At 39.7% G+C, this 18,404-nt stretch overlaps 1 protein-coding gene across 6 annotated transcripts in view; it reads left to right on the top strand.

The window, feature by feature from the left end:
- Nucleotides 1-18,404, top strand: part of LOC119874670 (teneurin transmembrane protein 3) — a 601,805-nt gene that overhangs the window by 169,598 nt on the left and 413,803 nt on the right. For all 6 annotated transcript variants that reach the window (XM_038560464.1, XM_038560463.1, XM_038560462.1 and 3 more), the window contains exon 3: nucleotides 11,165-11,443. In XM_038560464.1, the coding sequence (XP_038416392.1) occupies nucleotides 11,165-11,443 (279 nt within the window). The remainder of the gene's footprint in view (nucleotides 1-11,164; nucleotides 11,444-18,404) is intronic.

The raw sequence follows: 18,404 nt of genomic DNA, 5'->3' as shown, positions 1-18,404 counted from the left end.
GCCTTCTCTGCTCTGGACTGTTTCCTTTTACTCCCCAGAGACGTCTTCCTACATCTCTTTTTTCAGAACTGTTATACTTGGCTACGCTTAGCTGCATGAGAAGAAGGAACATTTACTATTTGTGCTTTCCAGCTTTTATAACAGAGGAAAGCAAGGAAAATGTGGTTGTGAATCCACACAGCCCGCCCCAGAGACTACATGTACACCCTGGGAATAGAGGAGACCATTCTAATGGAAACAGAAAACCCAGGTGGAAAAAAAGCTTAAATGATTAATTTTTATTTAAAACCTTCTATATGTAAGTTAAAAACACCATAAACAACATGATTATATTGGGACTGATGATTACAGTTCATATGACAGATATAAGGGCTCTGTGTATATATAATATACTAAGAGTAACTTTTACAAATTGAAAACAGAAAGACAAGCAATCCAGTGGGAAATGCCATGAATAAACATTTCGCAGAAGAGCAAACTCAAGTGGTCAGTAAACACATGGAAAGGTGATCTGTTTTCCTGTTAGTCTGAGAGGGGCAGTAGCTAATCCTAGCTCCTGCATCCCCAGGACACGGCTCACATCCTGGCTTCTGTCACTGAGCATTGGTGTACCACGTGACCACCAGTGGTTTGCTTGGGGAATTCCTCCCACCTTGAAAAGCAGAAAATTAATGGAAGGAGCAATGGTGGTGAGAGGTTTTCCCTGTTGGAATTCTGAACACATTTTTTTTCAAGGAGACAGCCTCCTTAGCTTGATATCATGCTGTATTAGGCGGTTACAGTTCCTCAGGTACAGATAACTTAATAGACTTACGTGTTCCGTCATGGTTTCCTATGTATTGTTTTCACGGAAAAATATACCCACTTGACTCTTGAACAATGTGGGTGTTGGGGACATTGACACCCCACACAATTGAGAATCCTCGTATTAACTTTTGACTCCTCCAGAACTTAACTACTGATAGACTAGAAGCTTCTGGTTGACCAGAAGCCTTACTGGGAATGTAGTCGGTTAACATATACTTGTATGTTTGCATGTTATATGTATTATATTCTGTATTCTTAATAAAGTAAGCTAGAGAAAAGAAACCATCTCTAAGAAAATCATAAAGAAGAGAAAATACATTTTTAGCACTACACCATACCAGAAAAAATCCACATATAAGTGGACCCCAAGCAGTTCAAACCTGTGTTGTTCAGAGGTCAACTATGCGATCCCTATCAACTTCTGAACACAATACTCACTTTCTTAAAGTGAGGACTTTCTATACGATTGTGAAGTTTGGGCTTAGGAAGAACTAAAAAAAAAAAAAAAAAAAAAAAAACAGTTTATGATTTGCTTTACTCAAAATTTTACTCAAAAATGTTTATAAAGGTGGTAAATACAACAAAAATCTATTCATAGAATTAGTGAGAGAGAGAGAGAGTGTGAAAGCAAGCAAGCAAGCGGGCAGGCTGCACATGTAGCTGAATATGGAAAGTTTAGGGTTTATATTGCTCCTTTCATCCAGCTTCAGCCAGGGTGAGATTTCATTTGGTGCTGGGCAGAGGCACATTGTCTCAACTGAACCATAACCACAATCCTCTTAAAAACAACTTCTGCTGGCATTGCACTATAATGTTTTGCTGGATAAAGACATTTGGCCCATTAGGAAAATAGCATCCACAACATATCCAGGATTGTGCTGAGGGAGGGAATGAAGAGTTGGTGGCAAAGAGGTGGGACTGTGCCTTTAATATTTTTTAAATCAATATCCAAATAGAGGAAGGTCCATTTTTACGGGGTTGGGGGGTGGGGGGAGGTGACAGTTTTGTTGCTAGAATATTACTAAAATGAGAAATAATTTCAGAATCTTTCTCTACGCTGTATATTCCGATGAGGTCAAAAGAATTAGATTCACATTCCTTCGATGTAGAACATGAAGATTGTACGTATCATTTTAGAATGTCACTGACAGAATTGGACAGACGTAAAAATAGTATTAACAGTGCCTTTACAATCCCTATTATGTGTCTTTCTGTACCATTTTATCCTGCTTCGGAAGTGGAATGGAATACATTGGGTTTTGTTCTTACTCCTCTTATTTTTGTTTTATTTATTTGTGTTTTTTGCATTATGAAAATATATTAAACATTCCAGCATGCTGGAAATTGTGAAGAGGAAGATGTGAGAGCCAAGAGCAAAATGCTTTTAATTTTAAAGACTGAGATTTAGTTTAGTCTTGGATGCCATTATAGTGAATAATGGGAACTGATCCTAGACTTCAAAAGAAATATGACCATATGGTCTTACCATTCAGCACTTAATGCTGCTATGAATTTCCAGTTATACCCCAAACTTTTCATTTCCCCAGTGTTCCCCCTCACCTCTGTCATCATAGAAAAATGAAAGGAATCCGAAACCCTTTTTCTGAAATACTTCTGAAATACTTACTGGTGCCGAGAAAACTCTTTCTTTGTGAGACTAGGATTTTATAAAGAAAGACAAAAACAAACCCAAAGCATTAATCAGATCCACCAGACTAATTACCGCAACTCCGAAGTTTATTACTTTTAAATATTAACTACTTAAAATGATTCATTTAGAGATCAAAATGATTAATCCTTCTCAGTCACTATAAATGTCAGCGGCGGGATTAAAGGATTTAGATGGTCATGTTTACTCAACCTTACATTTTCTGTACTTAAAGACACAAGTTAAATAGCTCCAGTTTATCATCACTTCACGTTCATGTTTTCCTCTGAGCTCCCTCTCTTAGCTCCCCTGCCTAACTGATTGTTAACTAATTTGGGCCAGTTAGGGAGGCAGAGGGCTTCTTTCAGGCTTGGCGGCCAACCTGCTTTGTAGATTACCTACCAGAAGGTGTGAGTAGATAGATGTAGCTTATAGGCCTCCTCCGGACACAGTGGGGGTAATCCTTTCCCCCTGCCTCGGCCTTTATTGGTCTGATGTCTTACCCCCCAGCTTCCTGCTAAATTTGTATCCGCTCCTCACCCCATTGCCAGTTTGGGTTCCACGTAGTGAATCACCATGGTGCGGCTTCAGTCACAATTATTAAACACCTGCTGCTTCATGCTCGGCCGTGTATGCATATTTATACCAATACCCACCGCAGTTTGACTCAGACACCAGCAGATATGTGGTTGCCATGTTATCATCGCTGGGCCTTGGATTGTTCTAAAGAAATAATCACTGCGTGCAAATAAGAAGCAAGTTCATTTCAGAACACCCTTGAGAAAAACCTGTTGTCAAGTTACTCCTCGAATTACCAATGGTTGCTGATGGCAAAGTGGCACCGTTTTGTGGTTGGGTATGTAAATCCTTCCTGATTCATGCTTACCAAGATGCTCTTTCCTTGGAAGTCAGCAGACATTTCTGATTTGAGCCACCAGGCCTTCGACTCTTCCCTGGAGCATCACAGATCTTCTCCTGAAGAAAATGTGTGTTCTCTGGGTCATTCATTCTAACCTAGCTTTCTCCGCCTGCACACCTACTTGGGGTGTTCCCTTCCCACGCTTCTCACTAAGTTCACCGTGTTGCCTCTGGTTCCTGTTCATTGGGACAGACAGGTGCCCTTGTCAGCGGAGTCCAGGACGAATGGGGTTGGGACAACCTGCAATGGCCTCCATTAGACTCCTGTTTTGATTAATAAACCAGATTATGATTATAGCATCCAGTGGTCATGTCATGTTCTCTATCTTCTGAGAACTTGAGATTATCAGTCTGTGGTTATGATCTTAATATCCTATTGACAGATAAGGTGAGCAAGCAGTTAAAGGTATTTGCATTTTACATACAGCGTAATGTGGGATGGGGCAGTTAGGGTATTTAGTGGGATTTCAAGTTAATTCTTAAAATGTACTTGTGTGTAGGGCCTTATAAGTGAAGATTTATACCATCGCTGGCATTTCTCCTGCATGTTCGAGGGTGGGTATTCTGTTCAAACGGTGACAAATTTAGCTTAAGAAGTTGAAAGCGTTTGGATCGTCCCATAAAATATGCAGTAGGTATCAAAGGGGGAAAAGTTACATACATTTCTATTGTTGTGCGATCTTCTTATCATTTTGCAAACTCAGCAAAAGTGGGAACTCCGGATAAGAGGGTGGGGACATTAATTCCGCAAGCATCGAGTAAGAAATATTTGCCCAATTTGTAGTTTGGGGTTTTACTCAACCCTGGGAGGAATGTCACTCTGTGTCTGGGAAGGGAGAACCCATCCAAACTCACAGCAACCAAGGAAAACATTTAAAGACAATGAACAGGTTATTTTATTCCTGTGTATTAAGTGTATATTGATTCTTCTCTCCACTTCCCAAACTCAGTCTTGGGCGTTGTTACTATAGGAGAAATGGAGGAGGATTCTCTTTGTATGTTGAAAGAAAGGGCAGAAATGAAACCAGAGGCAAATATTGCTCCAACATGTCTCACATAACTTCACTCCTTTGCAATCAACGAGGAAAGATTTTTTTTTTAAGATTTTATGTATTCATTCATGAGAGACAGAGAGAGGCAGAGACACAGAGGGAGAAGCAGGCTCCACGCAGGGAGCCTGATGTGGAACTCGATCCTGGGACTCCGGGGTTATGCTCTGGGCCGAAGGCAGGAGCCAAACCGCTGAGCCACCCAAGGATTCCGAGGAAGGATTTTTAAAGCCCAGCTTCTCCGAGACAACCTAATAAATTAAAATTCTAATTATTGAATAGGGGCTACTAAAGAGCAAATAAATATATATATGTTCTTCTTTAAAAGGAAATAGCCTTTCTTTATTATGTTTTTTTAAATTAAGAAAATTATCATGCAAAGCAAAAATTCAAAAGTATAAGATAGAAAGTCACTAATTTCCTTCACTTACAGTTCCTTCTAAATGATCATCACGACAGTTTTCTCGTCTTCCCCTCACCTTTATTCACACTTAGAACCATAAGCACTCACATAATCTGTTGGTTCTCTCTCTTAGTTTCCAAAAATGGGATCAGACTGTACACACCATTCTGCAACTTGTGGGGTTTTTTTTGCTTAAAATATATATAATGGCTTCCCTCCAGATCCAAAGATACAGGTCCAAACTCACTGTTTATGCTAGCCACATAGTGTTCCATCGCAGGGGCTACATAATGTATTCAGCCATTCCCTTTCTGGTAAGCATTCCAGTTATTTTAATTTTTGCAACAGTGCCATAGTAATCATCATTTGCACATGCATGTTTAAGATCAGGTGATTGTCGTCTCAAAGATAGACTTTCTGAGCTAAAGAGCAGTTTTCATTTCAACGGAAAAACCTTTTCAGAGAATAAATCAGCATAACAGAAAGCAAAGAAAAAAAATAATGGCATAAAATTATAATGAATTCACATAGCAGGCCCGCAGAATCGACTTTGTTTTAAAGGAACAACAATTCTTAGTTTGTCCTCCCAAATTTCAATACCGCTGACCTACATTCCAATTCCCCGTTGCAAACTTGCAGCACGAGGAACTGGCCTGCAGTGTGGTATGAGAATCTACAGATAATAACAAGTCTGGTGAGGCTGTGCAGCGATGGGAACCCTCACACGCTGCTGGTGGGAATGTAAAATGGTGCAGCCGTTGTGGAAAACACTCCGGCAGGTCATCCAAAGGTTACACGTAGAGCTGCCATATGACCTGGCAATGCCTCTCACAGGTCTAGATGCAGGAAAAACAAAGATGTTTATCGACAGAAATTTGTACATGAATGTTCATAGCAGCATTTCATAATAACCAAAAAGTAGAAACACCTCAAATGTCATTAACTGATGCATGGATACATCACTGAACCCAAGTCCACCTGCCAGGTGTGCAGCAAAGCCAATCACTGAGACGTTGGATATACAGCAAGGAACCGGTCTATTCAGGAGGCATCAGAGGAGACGGGAGGGCAAGCCAGAATCTGCTTCCTCAAAGGGGGACAGAAGAAGTTTTTTATAATCATTGGAGTTGAGATTACATAATATATATTGATGAAAAAGGACAGCGGGAGAACTAAAGATTATCTGTGAAGAAAGACAGAGCGTGCACATTGAGGAAACATAAATATCATATATGTCCCTTGTTCATTTTGAGGATGGAGACTTAACCTCAGAATGAGGCGGAATCAGCCCCTCATCTCCAGAGGTTATCTTAGGACAGGGAGAAGGGTCAATGGGCATGCTCTGAGAGCTGGGATGTGCCGGATGGGGTCTTGGGCCCGTTATCCCTGGGTGAGGAATGTATGGCCTTGTTCATTTCTAGGCTGGAACCATATGAGTTGACTTTGAGTCCAGGCTTCTGCAGAGACAGCCAGTGAGTTTGTTAGTGGGGTCTGAAAGACACCATCACTGATTAGGGGAAACAGCTCTCTGAAGAACCAGTTTTAAACTCTCTGCTAGTTTTAACCTCATTAACCCTATCGGGTTCATATTCAACTCCCCCTGAGTTATGATCATTCCTCAATCTTGAGGACTTGGGACGATGACCACTCTGGCTACTTCTTCATCTCCTCAGGGGTAGATTTGGGGTAAAAAGCAATGTTTGTAAATCTTAGCTGCATGCCATGCTGAGCAGAAGTTTTTAACCTTTAGGACAACAGCAGCAAGAGAAATAGAAGCGACATGGAGTCAGACATGCCGAGTGTTTCCCTGCTATAGATATTCCATACGATGGAATACTATTTGACCATAACAATGACGTCTTGACATATACTGCGACGGGAATGAACCTTGAAAGCATTATGCTAAGTGAAAGAAGCCCGTCACAAAAGTCCATATTGTAGGGTTTCTTTTATTTGAAATGTTCAGAATAGACAAATCTGTAGTGAGAGAGAATGGATGGGTGGTTGCCTAGGGCTAGGGTGAGGAGGAACAGATAAGGGGAACAATGGGAAGTGGCTGATAATTGGTACCAAGGCTTCTTTGAGGGGGTGATAAACATGTTCTAACATTGATTGTGTTGATCCTTACACAACACAAGACAGATACTAAAAAGCATTGAATTGCACATTTTAAATGGATCCAATATATGGTTTATGAGTTGTGTCCCAATAAAGCTATTTTTTTGTGGGGTTTTATTTTTATTTTTTTAAACAAGGGAGAGAGAGAGAGAGAGAGAAAGCAAAACCTAGGCATTAGAGAGATCTAGATTCTGGAGGGAAGGAGAATACCGTGAGTTCAGAACTGGACCACCCAATTGTACAGCCTGTTTCTTTTCAACTCACACAGAGATAGTAGATGTCTCGCTTACTGCTGAACATCACTTGGCAATGCAGCTTGGAAAAATCGCTTCCTTCTCTGACTGGGTTATAGATGCTATGTGAGAAGAAGGCCAAGTAGCTAAGCTCTTTCTCCAGGGCCTTGCTTTTACTGAAGGGGTAGCTTTTGCCGTGTGCTGACTTCACCTGCAACAGTGGTTCTTACCTGGTCCTGTCCGCTTCGTCACAGACCTTCAGTCACTCTTTCAAAATGTGAACTTTAAAAAATAATAATAATAATAATACAACCTGCCTATGTGGTATTTATTCAGTTTTTAAAAATAGATTTTCGAATTTATGAGTGTCATAAAACACAAATGCCTAATCCAATCCAAGCTAACCTTGCCTTTTAATCACAACGAATCTCATTCTCAGGTATACTTTATTCTTGCTGCAATTTATTGTTTTGGTACTGCTTCAAATTGTAATGGGAAACTCTGTGTAGGCCCTGCTGGTCAAGGTTACCAAAATTCAATGTGCAGGAGGTAAATACTTATTTCACTAGTTTCAGCCAAATAAAATTAATGTAAAGACTCTAAAAGGTGAAGAAGGACATTACGGTCATGTTGTTAGAACCATTGCAAAGAACACAATCTGAAGAAACCCTGGAAAATAAGAATAAGTGTATCCTTATGTCTTTTATGTCCCTTGAAGCCAAAGCAAGATGGTCAAGTTTTTAGCTGCTTCCAGAAGCATCTTCTCTGCCTTTCTCTTTGCGCTCTTCTACGTTGCCCTCCAGCCCTCCAGAACCATGTCACCCAGCCAGAGCCTCCCATCCCCATGACACCTCTGCCAGCTGTCTCTCTTCCCTGAGTCAGGAACCTTCCATCTCTCCATCTTTCCTCCATTTGTCAAAACGGCATATGTTTTCCATAAGCATGGCCCATCTTGCTAACACTGCTAGATTGTGGGAAATAACCCGGCTAGAACCAATTTACTCCCGTTTGATCACTAGGTCTCCCCAGGGGTGTTTGCATGAAAACAAGGGATCCCACAAGCAAGAATCCTTAACCAAAGAGGGGAATTGATAACAATGGAGCCTGAAGCTCTGAGGCAGGTCTGGGCCAGAGAGATTTATAAATAAAGGAGAAGGAAAAGTCAGCCTTGGGGATGGTGTGACTGCTCTAAAATTATTTGGAAATTTACCACCAAATTATACATTTCTCTATGACTGTTCATTAACATGCGTCCAGGTGTTTATTTTTTAAGCCATTCCCGCTTAGCCTTACTGTATGCTAGTCACATTTACATAAAGCATCTCTTCAACCAAGTCACAAGAGCCCTGAGAGATGATAAAAATAGAAGAGTAGAGTGACTTGAACAGAGCAAGTGGCTTCAGCATAGGTCAACATAGGGTCAGGATTAGCATCCTTTCCTAGAGGAAATGAAAGCAGACCTTTTAATTCAGGAAGGCAGTCCGACAGGGGTTCTTCTGCTCCTGCTTGCTTTCCAGCTTGCATTTCAGAAAGAGCCTGTGAGAGTTTTGAATTATTGTGAGGCATTGATTTCAGAGGGTCAGATGTTGAAGGAGCCCAGGATCCACATCTCGTTCATAGGGATGGTGTCTTGGATATTTATTTGCCAAGCGAGCTGTGTTTACATACCTGGATAACAAATACTAAAGATAGCTTTCTGCTTTCCTCCACCTCATAGATTTTTGCATCAAGATGTTAACAGTGTGAAAAGTCAATAATGTGGAAAATGTTTTCAGTTGCATTTCAGAGATTAGAAAGGAGTTTTTAACTGCTTTTAACCTCTCTCTCATCTCTATCCTCCAATGGGCACCTCCTAAGCAGAGGGAAGATGCAGTCTTATCATCCATTTTCACCCTTTAAAAATTATTTTGTGGGGGCACCTGAGTGGCTCCGTGGTTGAGCATCTGCTTTCGGCTCAGGTCGTGATCCTGGGGTCCTGGGATCGAGTCCCACATCGGAACCTGCTTCCCCCTCTGCCTGTGTCTCTGCCTCTCTCTGTGTCTCTCATGAATAAATAAAATCTTTTTTAAAAATTATGTTTTATTCTTATTTTGAAAAATCAACACGTGTAACAGTAACATGTAATCATTTTAGACTCTGTTCTTCTGTCTCCCTGTTTGAAATGTGATGTAGAAATAACAGTGAGTCGCTTCTTCTACGACTGTCCCATTAACCGTCCGTGACAGTGACCTTTTTGGGGTTTACTCTCGTAAAATACAAACTACACTAATTATTTAAAAACTACGGACAATACTGTGCCTTGATTCATCCAACTTGCCCACTTTTTCACTGTTCCACGGGCTCTTTTTTCCTTTCCTTCTTTTTTTTTTTTTCTGACTTATTTTTTTTTTTTTTGGTTCAGATACTTATTCAAATCTCTCTGATAAGGAGTTTGATTTGTAGCTAATTGTAGCAACAGATTTTCATTATTTATGAGTGTCATTGTCAGAACCCATTTGGAAGTCTGACCAAGATAAAGCTGATTCCAACTTCTGATATGACCACAGCAATAAAGCAATTAACCACACCAGTTAAAATGTGCTGAGACCTGGAGGCTACTGATATCTTGACAACCAAGTATATACTATATTGTGCATTATGTTTGACTCATTTCCTAGAAGATTCCACATGTTATTGTTTTATCACAGATAATTTATGGCATCCTCTTTTTTAAGAATATAACGTATGTTATTTCTCACACCAGCCAATTACGTTTAAAATGTTCGTAGATTGAAGAGATAGAAGTAGGAAAATGAAAACTGTGAGTGATATAAATGCTTCATATTCTTAAAAGGTTGATATTATGTGGCAGCATTTAAATCAGTCTTTGTGTACGGTTATTCTTTACATGTATTTTGATTCTGGTCGGTACCTAAATCTCAGACTCTATCATGCCAACAAGCGACAAGAAATGGAAGAGCCAATATATCTGCATCCTACAAGCAAACATATTTCTCTCTCTTCTCATCTATAGTATCATAAAACATGTGAAATTTCAAGAATAGGCACATGATTGGCAAAGTCATTAATAAGAGCAGTCATTTTAAAGTGTCACCTAATTTAAACATTTTTTGCTTGAAGTTATTGCCATGCCATAAGTTTTATTATGCTCGATTTATTAGTAAAGGCCTGCAGGGTTCACAGGCATTTATTTTTCAGGGAACTTGATTTTCAGGGAACTTGATTATCATTAATTTTTAAATACATATTACTCCCGCTTTATTTTCATAGTGAGCTTTATTTGCAAAAATTGGTTTACTCTGATCAATATAGATGTTTCCAGGTGTTTATTAAAGCAGAATGTCTAGAAAGTCAGAGATTTGCAAATTTTACAGACGTTACACTCCAAGACATAGTGAACGTATGCACACACACACACACACACACACACACGACATATGTTTACACTGGTTGCTAACTTGAGGTGGGCAGATGTAATAAAAACTGACCAAACCCCTACATACCGCGTAACTTACTCTCTCTTGTCTTCCAAAGAAGTGACATCTGGGTGGGAAAAATCCCATCATTTAGGACTAGAGCCAAGACATGGGAAAGAACTCTGACAGTTTCCATTGCTTCCCAAGTTGCCAAACAAAATCCCATCCCTGATGACAAGTCCTTTCTCTGGGTTGAGTTGTCATGGCCTGTGCTCCTCGGCTTGCCCCTCTCTCTGGAGGTGCTTATGGGCTCAAGTGGTTGACAGAGGGGCTCTAAGCGGGGTGTGGGAAGTCAGTGGGGGAGCCTCCCACTCCCCTCTGGCACCCACTCGACCCTATGCCATGCAGTGCCCGTGTAAACATCTGGTGCTGCTACCTGGGAAACTGGAATGCTTGTGTGTTTTTGTTTCTGTTTTTGCTTTTTTTTTTTTAGGGAGATTTCTTTGAAAACAAAACACAAGAAAACTGAAACATATACTCACTAGTTGTTATCTCTTTTTCCCCCTAATTAGGACAGAATTTTACCCTAAGGCAGTTAGGAGTTTGTGAACCAGCAACTCGAAGAGGACTGGCATTTTGTGCGGAAATGGGGCTCCCCCACAGAGGTTATTCTATCAGTGCAGGGTCCGATGCTGATACTGAAAATGAAGCAGTGATGTCCCCAGAGCACGCCATGAGACTTTGGGGCAGGGGGGTCAAATCAGGCCGCAGCTCCTGCCTTTCAAGTCGGTCCAACTCGGCCCTCACACTGACAGATACAGAGCATGAAAACAAGTCGGACAGTGAGAACGGTAAGTGCCATTTTTTGCTCTATAATGTTGGCCTTCAGTGCTTCTGTTTTAGTTGACTGTGGGGGCATGCTTCTCTTCCTTTCTTCTTTCTTCCCACTCTTCCTTCTCTGACTTTCTTCCCGCTTCCTTTGTTTTCATTTGAATGCAAAGGAATTCAAGAAATGTCCTTGAATAATTCATTTTTTTCCTGGAAAAAAAAAATCAATATTCGACATCAGATTGTTAAATTCTGCAAGCAGTCTATGATGTGTTAGCTTTAGTTTTGAAAAACAGTTTAATTATGTACAGGAAAAAAAAAGATCAGCTTCTACTTATCTTGGACCATGTCACCTGTTATCCTCTGTGGAGTAGCCAAGCAAGTGGTGATAAGGTTTACCCTAGAGCCAGCTTGTAATCAAAGATGTCTTTGTAGATTCCTCTTGAAGATATCTCAAAGAAGTTGCAGAATCTTAGAATGGATGAGTGAGCACCCAGAATAGTTTATGAACAGGGCTCAAGTGATTGAAGAACAAATTTGATCGTGCTTTAAACTAGTTACTAGTTGATGAGAGCAAATGAAATTTTGGTAAACAGGGAGAGTATGGTTTTCGATGTGCTTTGGGGACTGCATTATTATGCAATTAAGTCTACACGCAAAAAATTGGATTTTAGGATATCCAAACAGCAGCATTACATATTGTAAGAAAGGGATCTTTATAAATTATTGGGACTTTTTTCTTATAGCTAATGCAGGACCATAAAAATAGTTCATTTATATGCAATAATAGATTTAAAAGGAAACTTAATTTTTAGTCGGTATTGCTTCAAAGAAGAATTGGAGCATCAGTGCCAACATACCAGACAACAAAGGGACATTTCTCCTTCACATTTAATAGTAACATTGCACTTGCTACTTCAATCTAGTTGTTGATGCTATGTGTATGTGATGCATCAAGAAGCAAGGAGAAAATTAAAATAGAAGAATTGCATGACATTTGAAAAGAAAGATGGTTGTTTTACCAACAGTATTTCATTTGTATTATTTATTGACCAACTTTGTCAGCTATGCTTTGCAATACGAAAGCAGATCTATTCAGCTTTCAATTTTAGCTAAGTCACAGTATGAAGTGGTACCTATTGCTTCCTGCTATTATTACCCATTTCCTTCCTACTCCTGAAAAAAAAAAAGTCTGATTTAAACCAACCAAAACAGTGTCTTTTCTTATGTAGAATGTTAGTGCATTAAACCAATCAAGATCAATGGCTAATATGCACTCGATGTATTCATTTTGGTAGTGTCAGTTCTTTTTTTTTTTATAATAAATTTATTTTTATTGGTGTTCAATTTGCCAACATACAGAATAACACCCAGTGCTCATCTCGTCAAGTGCCCCCCTCAGTGCCCGTCACCCATTCACCCCCACCCCCTGCCCTCCTCCCGGTAGTGTCAGTTCTGGGTGGAGACTGGGTTTATTCCAACCCCAAACAGGAAACAAATTCTTTCTGACAAAATGAGTCCTCGAATCAGACTGCCAGCATTTCCCTGAGCCTATCCATTCACCTCAGTAAAACCTGTATTTATATCAGTTTTCATTGTGAATTCAGAAGGTACTAGCCGTAAATGCATAAAATTTGGTATCAACTTTGTTTCCTGTCTATCCAAATCTTCAGGTATGATGGTTATATTCAAATGTAGCACTCGGTATTTCATTTCCCTAAAGTACATGATAAAATTTATGGTAGTTATAGAAAAGAGTAGAACGCAGCAAGATAATGCATCCAGTTCTGATTATCTGCATCAGATCCACACTCGTATCCATTAAATATTTTCTCAATCAGGTCAGCATGTTCTTTCTACCCACACCCTCTATAGTATCTCTTTCTCCTCTGTAATAACACATGTATCCTGTGATTGCATCTGTAGTGGTAAAACATAAATTAATTTAATGATTTTTTAAATTGTGTATCTGCTAAAGCTATCTCACAGTGAATGCCCAAACACACACCATTTATTTTTTCTTTTAGGAAAATCTAAAACTTACCGAATTGTTAACTTATAGTCAACAGCATAAAATATCCAACTGGTAGGGAGGAGGAAAGGAAAACTGAATGTCTCCCACCACTGACCCTCACCATTTGCATAGATTCTTGTTACCTGGAGGAGGACCTTGCCTCTCCCAGGACCTCATAGACCTTGGTCATGGAGTGATGTCAAGGCAAGAAAAGGCATACTCTTTCTTTTCTCCAGATGGTGGTTATAAAGCAGAATGAACAGAGATAGGAAGAGGGTGTCAAGGGCCTTGCCTTGAAATTCAGAACATTTGGTAGCATTTGTTGAGAGTAAACAGGTCAGCCAAGTTAAGAGTATAAAGTGTCAAAAACAATGTTTGTTGAGCTGGGCAAGTGATGACTTAAACTTGTGTTTACTCTTTTCCCCAAGGTTTGGCTGTGGTTGTTTTTAAAAAAAATTTTTTTTTTTGATGGTCCAAGAACTCCCAGTGAGGTCAGCTAAGGGAAGAAAGCAAGAGACGAAATAAAACAGATATGGCCTCTTAATGAACACTGGCTATCGCATAGATATAATATCTACCTCCATAGGAACAAATTCAGATTAGTTTATTTGTCCTGAATTTTCAGTGATTAGTCAGAAAGAGCAAGAGTCCATTGAAAGTAAATAATTGCATTAAGAGGTGGGAAAGGATAATTTTCTGAGATATTTAGCGGACCTTTTGAATTGTGGAATGAGATAAGAATATTGAGGATTTTTTTTCTGATAAAAAAACTATGGTTTTTCTTAAGCTAAGTTATAGGAAAAACTAAAATTTATAATCCTACATATGGTCTTCTAACATCTTTCTAAGCAATAGCTTCAAAATTATTACATATTTTTACCATGACTACTTCTAGTCAAATATTTCTCATCTAAAATTACTGAAATAATTCAATCCTATCCTCAGTTATTTTTCATTGCTCTAAGTTTGAAAGACCATTGATTTTCCAGTGATATTTTCCTTTGCCTTTCATTATTTTAACTGTCCAATATCATTCATTGTTGTACTAGGTTCAGATGAGTCTTTGGAAGTTCTATTATAACCCTCTAGGTCGAAACAAGAAGGACATGTGTGAAATAACTCACCAAAATGAAACTAATTTAGGAACCAGACACTGACTTGTTTTCATCCGGTTTAGAATGGGAGTTCTCGTTGACTGTTTTCATCATTTGAAATAACTGTGGATAAGGCTGTTTTCCCCAGAAAAAAAAAAAAAAACTTATTCAACATTTGTAAAATTATGCAAGCTGAGTGCCCGATGTTCTAGTTATAACTTCAAAGAAGAGTTTAGTCACTAAAAGGGATTAGGTTTCATTTATTTATTGATAAAGAGGCCAACAGTTCAAGTTTAGAAGGCGCTAGCACTGCTGTGAGGCTAATGAAATTTTGATGGCCCGAGCATCCTGCAAGAGTAAAAGAACATTCGGACCATGTCACACGTCTGCGTGTTAGCAGAGATGCAAAACAAGTGATAAAATTTATCCTTTTGCAAAACTAACTCTTCACCAACCATGGGGATTTGAAGTTACAAAGCATTTTGAGGCAAAAAAAAAAAAAAAAAAGAAAAAAAAGAAAGAAAGAAATTGCCAGTATATTGAGTTTCGTATGGGATCCCAAATGTTAGTTGTGGTCCGAATTAGGGATCTGGAATCTGGGAGGAGTCCCTTCTTGACACAGGGCTTGCTGCGGTCGCCTTCATCAGGCTAAGTCAGCTGCCAGGCTCCAGGGCAGATGCTGGAGGGGTTTGTGGCCACCTAGTGAGCCGCAGTTCTGGTAAGCTGTTGTGAGGTTACCAGATGAACCGATGAGCCGCCCTAATCAAAGGTAGAATTACCAGTGTGCTCTGGATTGTTTTAAGGGTTTTTCCTGTCTCTGACGTATGGGGTAAAAGACCCCTGGCTGAATTTCCGCTCTGCAGCTTTGCAAGTAATCTGATCTCGGTTCCAAGTGTCTATTTAAATGTCAGAAACAAAGGAGTTTTCTTTTCGAGACATCAACCTTGAAGCCTTAACAATGTTTGTTTGTGCATCTTTTTCCAGAAGAAGCCATAACGCAGACCATCCTTTGTCACGCAGCGCTGTGGCATCATGACAGGTGCCTGGCTGTAGAATCACACTGATTGGGGTGTAAGTCTTTCATTCACCCGCTGAGGCTGTCTGCTCCCGAATCACCAATCACCCAGAGCTCGAGTTCCCAACTTTTCCCTCTGCCTGCTACTCTTGGACAGGTGGGCAGCATCCCAGAGGTGGGATGCTCCTCTGCAGAAGGTCCCCATCTTGTCCCTGTCCCTGTCTCCACAATCTCTTAGGCCTGTTCCCAAGCCATGACCTTTTTTTCTTTTTTCTTTTTTAATTTTTTAATTTTAATTTTTATTTTTTTTAAGCCATGACCTTTGAAGTGAGACAGACCGGGAGGAGCTAGCCCTCCTCTTCTGCCTCACTGGGATTCCAGACCCCAATAGCCCCCACTGGGAGGAGTGGTTGAGAACATGGTGTAGGGGGCAGGTCACCTGGCTTTGACTGGGCCCCACCATCTCCAAGCTGTGTGACGTTGGGCAAGTTACTTAACCTTCCTGTGCTGCAATTTCCACAAGGGTAACATAGAGAAAATAATACTATACAGCCCTCATAGGGTCGTTGTGAGGATTAAATGAGTTCGGATCTATGATGTGCTTAGAACAGTGCCTGGCACCTAGTGAGTTCCAAATAAGTGTGTGCTCTTATCATCTGTAAAGAGCAGAAAATTATATCTCCTTTGTAAGTGGCGATGAAGATTAAGTCAAACAGTATCAAGTACCTACATAGTTTTGGCCCACGGCAGATCTCCCCTCCTCCCCACCCCACCACCTCTTTTTACTCTCCTTCTGTCTGCTGTTAGTTTTGTACATGTGGCAAGATGAGAGAGAGCTAGTGATCTCCAGAAAAGGCACTGATGATTTGCATAGTCTGGAATTTCTGTCACCATTTATTGACTCTTTTATTTTTCTCCCAAACCCCACATCCTTTTTAATTTACTGTAATTAAATGAATGTACATTGAATGGAGCTGATAATTAGTCTGATGGCTGTAGACTTCAAAGACTTTAGAATGCTCCTTCCCCTCCTGGCCAAAGGAAATTTCAAAAGTAGTGTTTCCCTCAAAGGCATGTTACTTAGACAGCCAGTCAATTAAAAGGCAATTTAACTGATGCTCATCAGTTCACACGATAAAATAAATCATTCCTGGAAGACTTTATTTCTCACCTGGGGTCTTAGCAATATACCTGTTGTAGGACCTCACTAATGCCACACTAATTGTGCATGATACTAAACTATTAAGGGCTAATTTGGCTGACAAAGAGGGTATAACAGTAAAGGGCAATATTTTGAGGTATAATAGATACTTGCTTTGTACGGCTAAAGCATTTCAAGGAACCAATTTACTTGTCCTTTGAAATACTGTTTTAAAAGTCTACTTTCGGGATCCCTGGGTGGCGCAGCGGTTTAGCGCCTGCCTTTGGCCCAGGGCGCGATCCTGGAGACCCGGGATCGAATCCCACGTCGGGCTCCCGGTGCATGGAGCCTGCTTCTCCCTCTGCCGGTGTCTCTGCCTCTCTCTCTCTCTCTCTCTCTCTCTCTCTGTGTGTGACTATCATAAATAAATAAAAATTTAAAAAATAATAAAATAAAATAAATAAAAGTCTACTTTCTATATAGCTAGCTGAAGTCTAAAAGTTGAGTCATGAGACTTTAAAAGGACAAAGGTGTGCTTCTTAAACCAATCTGATGAACTATTGCAGTGATAATGTTTAAAACCCATCTCTCAACAGAGAGCTTGTAGCTATTTTGCAATCCAAATTGCCTGGCCAAGTAGAATCTGTTCTCAAAGAGCGAGCAGGGCACCTTCTTCTCTCTCTGAGAGACTGCTTGTAGGTGACGGGGAAATGGAAGAACTTGGAGCTCTTCTATTAGCAATTAAATTCTAGAGTAGTCTGGGAGAAACTCTTTGGTGGCGTTGGAGTATCCCGTATGTCACGTAGTTGTGATGCTCTCCGCAACGACACGGATGTCATTTCTCTTCTGACTCTTTTCACAAAGGGCATATTTGAGTTTTCTGAAGATAATGTGAAGGGAGGTGCAGTAGTTCACCTCTCTCCATTCTGTTACTTCAACTTCATCCATGAACCTTCCAGCCTCCTTTGGAAATTGATTGTAAGAATGAAGATGGAATTCTGTTGCTGTAAGAAATTAATGATATGTCAGTGTTTTCTCTAATTTTATGAGATTCTATTACACATACTAAACTATAACATGTACATAAATTCCATTATGAGCTCTCTTCTGGCATGTAACGGTCACTTCCAGCATGCTCTACCATTGTAAATTATATTTTATGTCTCAGGTGCTCTGGGATGTCAAAACCAGCAAAAACAATATGTCTTTTTTGCTTACTAAATTGAGCTCAGAATTAGAGCACTGCTTTGCAGAATACCGTCAAATAGTTTCAAATATATAAAAATAATTACGTTGCCTTGCTCTGTAAACATTTATGGCTTAATAGCAACTTGCCATTCTCTTAACAAAAGCTTTCATGTGTCATTTAAGAATGAAATATTTATTTCATGGATATGTTACAAGCCACTCAAGCACAGTAAGCTACGATTTAAATTAGCTTTTTAAAAAAATTTAGCATGATGAAACTAGAATTAAGAAGACTACGAAGTCCACTGCCTTTGTTGTGATCACTTAAGTATTTCTATACATTTGTATTTCTCATCCTAAGAGGATTTTTGGAACTTCTTGGTAGGTTGCTACTTTTCACATGAATACTACCATTTCTAAAAAATTCAAGTTGTGTTCTAAGTATTTCTGTTCAAAGTATACGGAGTATGGAGTATATGCTATCTCTCTTTATATTCTAAACATTCTCTTAATGGTAGAGTTGAAATCAAAG

Source organism: Canis lupus, chromosome 16 (genome assembly GCF_011100685.1).
Source record: "Canis lupus familiaris isolate Mischka breed German Shepherd chromosome 16, alternate assembly UU_Cfam_GSD_1.0, whole genome shotgun sequence".
In the NCBI taxonomy this organism is placed as follows: domain Eukaryota; kingdom Metazoa; phylum Chordata; class Mammalia; order Carnivora; family Canidae; genus Canis; species Canis lupus.
The sequence above is the reverse complement of the archived record's forward strand: the minus strand, read 5'-3'. Positions and strand labels throughout refer to the sequence as shown.